Source organism: Pundamilia nyererei, unplaced genomic scaffold (genome assembly GCF_000239375.1).
Source record: "Pundamilia nyererei isolate P.nyererei 1_Seehausen unplaced genomic scaffold, PunNye1.0 scaffold00046, whole genome shotgun sequence".
NCBI classification, from domain to species: domain Eukaryota; kingdom Metazoa; phylum Chordata; class Actinopteri; order Cichliformes; family Cichlidae; genus Pundamilia; species Pundamilia nyererei.
In genome coordinates, this window is record NW_005187447.1 from 90,099 (window position 1) to 97,561 (window position 7,463).

General features: G+C 42.2%; 1 protein-coding gene across 1 annotated transcript in view; it reads right to left on the minus strand.

Annotated features, from left to right (window-relative positions):
• The window catches only part of pfas (phosphoribosylformylglycinamidine synthase), a 17,348-nt gene that overhangs the window by 6,324 nt on the left and 3,561 nt on the right, over positions 1-7,463 (minus strand). Inside the window, exons 5-18 of the mRNA XM_013910615.1 lie at positions 7,136-7,334; positions 4,689-4,794; positions 4,452-4,592; positions 4,242-4,366; positions 4,026-4,154; positions 2,088-2,225; positions 1,738-1,866; positions 1,565-1,638; positions 1,331-1,487; positions 1,182-1,243; positions 914-1,075; positions 541-777; positions 213-443; positions 7-68 (exon numbers count right to left, since the gene is read on the minus strand). Of these exons, the coding sequence (XP_013766069.1) occupies positions 7-68; positions 213-443; positions 541-777; positions 914-1,075; positions 1,182-1,243; positions 1,331-1,487; positions 1,565-1,638; positions 1,738-1,866; positions 2,088-2,225; positions 4,026-4,154; positions 4,242-4,366; positions 4,452-4,592; positions 4,689-4,794; positions 7,136-7,334 (1,952 nt within the window). The remainder of the gene's footprint in view (positions 1-6; positions 69-212; positions 444-540; positions 778-913; positions 1,076-1,181; positions 1,244-1,330; positions 1,488-1,564; positions 1,639-1,737; positions 1,867-2,087; positions 2,226-4,025; positions 4,155-4,241; positions 4,367-4,451; positions 4,593-4,688; positions 4,795-7,135; positions 7,335-7,463) is intronic.

Here is a 7,463-nt window from a genome sequence, read left to right on the forward strand (position 1 = left end):
TCCCACAGGCATGCCCCCTCTCCAGGCAGCTTAGCAGCCCACATCCAGTTACCACTGCACTTCACATCCTGACAAGATTTTAAAAATAATAATAATAATAATAATAAAATTCCAATAATTACATCATGCTGGGATTAAAAATACACCTTTTTACATTTTTGCATATCTGCGATATATTAATTAAGCTTGTTTGTTTCTGCATATTTACTCACCTTTAGTTCTGTTACCCTTGCAAACACCAGATTGGTCAGAGCCTCACCCACAGCCATGCGAGCCCCTGCTGCAGGACACACCAGCCCTTTAATTGGCTGCTCCCCAATGGCTGTTGCTGCTCCTCCTAGGCTGAAAGGTGATAGAGCAACAACAGCCACATCGGCCAATGGGGTGTGAAGAGGGCCGACACACTGTTGCTGGGCAACCAAGCCAGTCACAGACCGGTCCACCTGATGGAGGGAGAGAGAGACAACAGAGAGAATCAGTGTCTGCACAAGTTATTTCTAAAAACAAGAGTCTGTAAGACGGGTATATATACACACACACCTTGTTGGTCAGGTAGCGTTTGGACGCCACAGCAGGCAAACGTAAAACTCTGTGCAGAGCATCTTTGACAGTCAGTCCAGCAGGAAGACTCAGTGTTTGATGATTCAGGGCCAGTGACTCCATCTTAAACTCCTTCTGCGGCATTTTTCCCAGAACCCACTCCAGCTGCAAGTCCACAGGACAACGCCCGCTGTCTGCCTCATCGCCACTTCCTCCCTCGTCACGGACCAGAACAATCTGAGTGAGAAATCAGTAATTCACTGAGCGTGGATTTACTCAGTGAGACACTTGTGGCATTATGACCTAGCCAACGAGGTGAAATGACCGGTATGATAGATGTGCATTTATCGACTCGAGCCAGTCTAAAACGTGCCTTGCCGTCTCCTGTGATGTTTCCCACAAAGTCAACAGGACACTTCTCCCTTTGACACACCCTCTCCAGGAAGGACCGATCTGATGGCTGCAGCAGGAGGGCATTGCTCTCCTGATACTCAGCCCCCCAAAGCTCCAACACACTCAGTGTGGGGTCACCTTTCTACAACACAAAGCATAAAAAAATCCAGGCATTTATCTATTTAAAAGAAAATACAAGAAATGTGTTTAAAAACACAAACAGAAAGCTGTGTTCATGTGGTGATTACCTTGAATCTACTGCAGTATATCACAGCTCCTGCTGGCTCACTGAGCTCCTTGAGCACATTACCTAAAAAAAAGAAAGAGTATAGGTTCAATACCTTGGTTTTTCTCCCTTTCTTTATATAACCTCTTAAAGAAGCCACATTTTCCTCACCATTTCCTCCTGCCCCCTGATCATGTATACTGCAGATTGGATTTCCGCCACTTCTTTCCAGGCATGCCCTGAGAGCACGGTTCATCTTTTGCTCCATCTCAGCATCTCCCCTCTGGACAGCACCCAGATCCCTGTCGCTGGAGTTGTCCCCCTGGACCTACAAGTTTACATGTACTTAAATACTGAAAAACATTCACGTCACGCGAGGTCATTGATTAATTGTAGTGTTCATACTTGAACAGAAGAGGCTGCTCCTCCTCCTACACCGATCCTGTACACAGGCCCCCCGATCTTCACCACCTCCATTCCTGATGGACAGCAGAGCAGCAGAGAGTCTCTGATCAATGTGTGTAAATATAGCCTCTGAATTGATTAATGTCATTTCACACAGTGTGTTAAAGCATCACCAGGCTCTGGCACTTCTTTCTTCACGTGTAGATCTTCGATAGAACCGAGACCACCACTGAACATGATCGGCTTAATCCACTCCCGTCGCTCCCCATTAGCCAGCCGCATGCCGAAGGAACGAGCAAAGCCTAAAGGAGGGTTATATATTAAAGAAGTGCCAAAATAATTCAATAGTCATTCATAAATTTGTACAGTTATGTTAGAAAACAGGTTACAGATTTAAAGATGCAATGTTTTTGGGAAGCAGTCTGAGGAAAAGAGACAAAATGAATTTTCTGCAACAACAGAGATAGTATTGGATTTGCATTCTTGTTTAAACTTATGTGTTTAGTGTGTACGGTCGTCCTACCTGAGAGGACAGGTTCTCCAAACTTGTTGCCGTAGTCCGAAGCTCCATCGCTGGCCTCAATGGCCACCTGCAGAGGAGGGGCAAAGGTGGAGGGATACTCCCATCCCTCTCCTTTACACTCCCATGGGAGATCATATCCTACAGATGGAAAGACATGTTGACTCAAGGTCAGTTTCTGTGCAGCACAGTCCAACCATTTTTTCTGATACCTTATTAACAAAAATCCATCTATTTTACGTTTGGCATGTTGTGCCTCAGTAGGGCTGCCACAAACGATTATTTTGATAGTCGACTAGTCACCGATTATTTTTGCGATTAGTCGACTAATCAGATCATCATCCATTGGACGTAAAAGGTACAGCTTATTGCACCAGCAGCATCTGCTCTTATATAACTATCATTAGCTTACAGCTTTAAGTGTTTAAGGTCTGTGCTAACTAAAAATAAAGACAAGATGATAGTTTATTAAATTTTAATGAAATTTGCAGATTGGTTCAGTGAAGTTTAATAAACTCCTTGCTATCTAAAATATAACAGGACACTGGAGTAAATTCTGGAGCATCTCACACTTCTGATAATCAGCTGTCTGCTTGACGTTTATTCAGCTGTGTAAAAACTATAACTTTAATCTCAGCCAAACCGATTTACTCAGGAACAAATAAAATACTAAAAAAAGCCAAACAATAACATTGTTAAGTTATCTAAGTGACTTATATATATTTAACCTGAGTAGCGAAAGACGGCGGTGGGTTTGAAAACGATCTGCCGGGAGTCCGGTGTTCTCACGGCTCTAGTTAGCCTTGCCCCCGGCTCGCTAACGAGCTAGTGAGTAACAGACGTCTCCGAAAACGTCGGAGCGCTTTTGAAAATATTTGGTGTCTTGATAAACTGAGCAGATATTTGAGGTTTACACAGCTACATTCTCGCCTGAAAATATGTTAAACTTTTATTTTGTAACCCAGAAAGAATAATAAGAGTAAAATTAAAACTAGCTAGCTGCCGCCATTGTTGGAAACTGAGCTGGGCTGCGCTATGAATTCTGGGACAGTTTCTTCTTCTTCTTCGGGGTTTAACGGCAGCTGGCATCCTTGTACATGCAGTGCTGCCATCTTCTGTTTCAGTCCGTTATTACACTCTTAAATCCTACTACTTATTCCTGCGTCTTTTGGGATCTTACAAAGCTTCAAACGACGCGTCGACTATTAAATCAGTCGTCGACGATTTTAATAGTCGACATAATCGTGACTAGTCGACTAATCGTGGCAGCCCTATGCCTCAGGGTTTCATTATTAGACCATTATCCATTTTCTGTACAGATGCCAAGTGTGTGGCAAATCATTCAAGACTTTCAGATTCTTTTTAACTGTTATCCAGATGACATCTAGGTTTATCTAAATGCATGTGGTCAAATTCTTCAATTTTACCTTTAAAAGAGAAAATTATTATACTTTAATGAAACCACGAGAGAGTTGATGCTCGGGTGTGAAATTTATGATTTTCAGGGTTTTTATCGTCAACTCTGTTTCCTGGGGTCTTTTCCCATGTTGTAGTTGTGCGTCTTATTTTGAAAGAAATATTTACATGTTACCATAGCAACCAGAGAGCATTAAGGGGGAGAGAGGAGGACGTTACTCTCAATGTTGTTGCTGCATTTCAGGAGGACGATGCTAATAAAGTTAGACAGTGAATTCGCGTTTAGTATTTACAAAACACAACAGTTTTTGTCTTAGTTGTATCATTTTATTTTTATTTTATTTATCTGCGACACCTTAAAGGCCGGTCCGTGAAAATATTGTCTGACATTAAACCGGTCCGTGGCGCAACAAAGGTTGGGGACAGCTGTTTTAAAGCTTGCCCTTAAATAGTAGATAAGATAACCTTTATTAGTCCCACACGTGGGAAATTTGTTAGATGCATTAGATGCATAGAGTCTTGGACCTGGTATGTGCAGGTTCCCGAAGCAGTATCCTGCAGTGCCAGCAATGACGTGGCCTCCTCGTCCGGCACTCTGGACATCTCTGATACGACCACCAGTCCCTGTTGTTGCTCCGCTGAACGGTGATACACCTAAAATGTCCATCCAGCTCACGATTAATCTCAGGTAAAAACAGAAACTTGCATTTTAAATAAGTACAAAACTTTTTGCGCCCTAACCAGTCGGGAAGTTGTGCGTCTCTGCTGTGAAGATGACATGTCTTAGTGAGCGCCGAGTCTCATACGGGCTCGCTTGGGATGGGTCTTTTGGGTAAATGAACTCAAGCTCCATGCCTTTGATGCCACTGAACACACACAGAAAATTTACAGTGAGCCAAAATAGACAGACACGCTCACGAGTGTGCTCGCCCCTGCTGTCGCCACTACTACCTGCTGTTGTCGCAGAACTTGATGACGTTGTTCTGGTTGCTGTGCCGCTGCGTGTCCATTATGAGGCTGAAAAGAGTCTCCTTCTGCTCCTTCCCGTCGATCACCATCCGCCCCCGGAAGAACCAGTGACGACTGTGCTCACTGGGAAGGACAAAGAAAGCCTTGCAGCGTATAAATACCAAAAACACACAACACACAGAGCAGTCCCGCCAATCTGTTCACTGCAGACGACCCCACCTATTGGACTGGGCCAGGTCAAAACATTCCACACTGGTGGGGTTCCTTTCAATCCTCTGGAACATCGATGTGTAGTAGTCCAGATCCCAGGAGTCAAAGGCCAAGCCTGCACCAACCACAAAAGTGCATACATAAAGTTCCTCAATACTGAAAAAAACAACCACAGAGCACCGAGTAGTTTCCATCCATTTACTATCGATTCAAAACGTGCTCTTCTAAAAAAGGTGCACAGTGCTTCGGTCAGCATTTCTTCCCTTGAATTGTTCTCTATATATAAACTTGGAAAAATATCATTTAACCCTCGGGCGAAACAAAAATCAATCGACACACTACCATGCATTCAAACATGCTTCAAAACACAAGAAAGCCGACAACTCTGAGATGGTTTTGGCTCGTTTACACATAAATTTGATCACTTCCACTGCACTTAAACAGTACTTAGCATGAACACATTACAATTAGTATTCCAAGGATCCACACTGCATAACAAACTTGTGTCCCATCTATTAAACACCAAAACACTGAGTGTAAAATTGATTTCATAAGGATTCGAAGCAGCTGTAGTCAGAACAAATTCCACATATACCTCTTTTTAAATTATCTCCTCAATTCACCAGCCGAGCATGGCAGCGCCTACAAAGTACGTGCACTGAAATGATTCTCATTTCTTTGAGCTGCTTGTGAATGTTAATGAAGCTGAGCGAATAAGCAGAGCATGAACATAAGAACGCACGCCACGTTCTGTCGCTGTGGCTGGTGTCAGCCTGAAACCTGTTCACATTATTAGGAGGAAATAATCACTCAGCGTGCAGACACATGAATTTACAGTTCTGGGTCATTACACAGAAAATCGCCGTTACGCACAGATGACAGAACTGACTTGTTCGTATGGCTGGAGATTTCCTTGAACTTTAAATATTATTTAAAGGAAAAATTAAGGAGTTTGAAGAGGACACAAGGTCGTCTGGTCAAACAATTGCAACTGGCTGTTTCTGTCAGCCTACAGCTTTCACCGCAGTGTGACTGCAGCTCCAGGTCGGCGAATAGAAGATCATGTTACAACGGGCTCATAAACCCGAAGGAGAGACACCGAGTGCGATATACTGGAGCGCTTTAGCTTCAAAGCTAAAAGGGGAATTTTAAAATTGACTCTAAAGCTAACAGAGAGTGAATAAAGATGCAAGACATCTCTTCTTGGAAACAGTTAAAAGATGTGCAGCTGCATTTCGGACAGACTGCAATGGATTTTAAAGATGGTTAGTTAAGAGCGGTAAATAGCAATAATTTAAGTAAGAAAATATAAAACCAAGAACGACTTAGAAATGACACACCTTAACTTAGCAATGATCCTTAAATAAAATCAGCGTCACTAGGGAAACAAAAATGATTTTAAAGTGTGATTAACCGCTGCATCCAACTTTTTCTAGGAAAATAACTTAACTGCTTTTATTATCTTATACAGTAATGTCTCAAGCCACTTCTAATTTATTTGCATGTTAATGTTAATATAGTATTTAAGACAAAAATAGAGTCGGTACAGTTATAAAACCGATGACAAGATGATCTCACAGTGTTCAGTGATGCTGAGGTCAGGGCTCCGGGAAGGCCCGTCCATGACTGACAGCGTTTTCTGCTTTTACTCCATTTCAGATACCATTCACCTTTCTTTTTTTTTTAGGTCTGCCAATAAGTCATTTGTTCCCCAGTTTACTCAATTTTTTTAAGGACAAACTACACACCATGCTGAGATACGCCAAATTTTTAGTTAATAGCTCATTAAGAATCACCTCATGGGTACAAAAATACCATTTTATGCCTGTAAAACTGGGATTTTATGACATACTGCCTGTAACTAAGCGCTTAAAGATAAAAAATAAAATAATATGTTGTAAGTTTTTTGCCATGTGTGGACTAAGCACTGGTTCAGTCCCTTGTTTTCTGTGTGTTACAAATCTTAACAAACTAACTAACAAAGAAAATCAGGTCAGGTACAAGGACTAAAAACCTTTAGTCAACCAGAAACAAACAAAACAAAAATCTTGGCTTCAAATATCACTCAGATCAGTTTATTCAGTCCTTCAATCGACTGAGCCTTTATCTCTTTAGGGTTTTACATTAGACACACACATGCACGTGCAAGATAATCAGCAGCATCACTGCCGTCCTGTGACTTCAACCAGCTAAGTAATAATGTCATGCATCATGTGACGTTATTAGCAGTGTACTCACAGACCACTGTAAGACTGAGAAGCAGCATAAAGGAAGAGCAGACAAAGAGAAGAGAGAGGCAGGTCACAGTTCATTAAATGCAATAAAAGACTGATTGAGGAAAGTAAAAGCAGAGATTAAAAGAGGATGAAGCTCAATAATGCTCCATTAATTAAGAGAGCCCCAGTAAGGAAACTCTATTAAAGTGTAAAAAAAATATAAAATGAATAAATTCTCACCCAGCTCATCGTTAGCGCTCTCCAAGGCTGCGCGACCCTTCCCCAGGATGTCCACGTCGAACACCGCCTGAGGTTCTGTTTCCACAGTGAAGGAGGTGATGGGGTGTTGATAGATGCACTCCGTCATGCTGTCATACAGACACTCAATCAGCTTCTTTACATCTCCACTGATTTCACTCACACTCTGCTCGGTCTTGGGCTGAAGCAGAGACAGTTCACATTAGACCCAGAAAGTAAAGTCGCGAAAGAAAAAGAAAAGTATATATATATGCGTAGATTTTTCTGTGTGTGTGTGTGTGTGTGTGTGTGTGTGTGTGTGTGTGTGTGT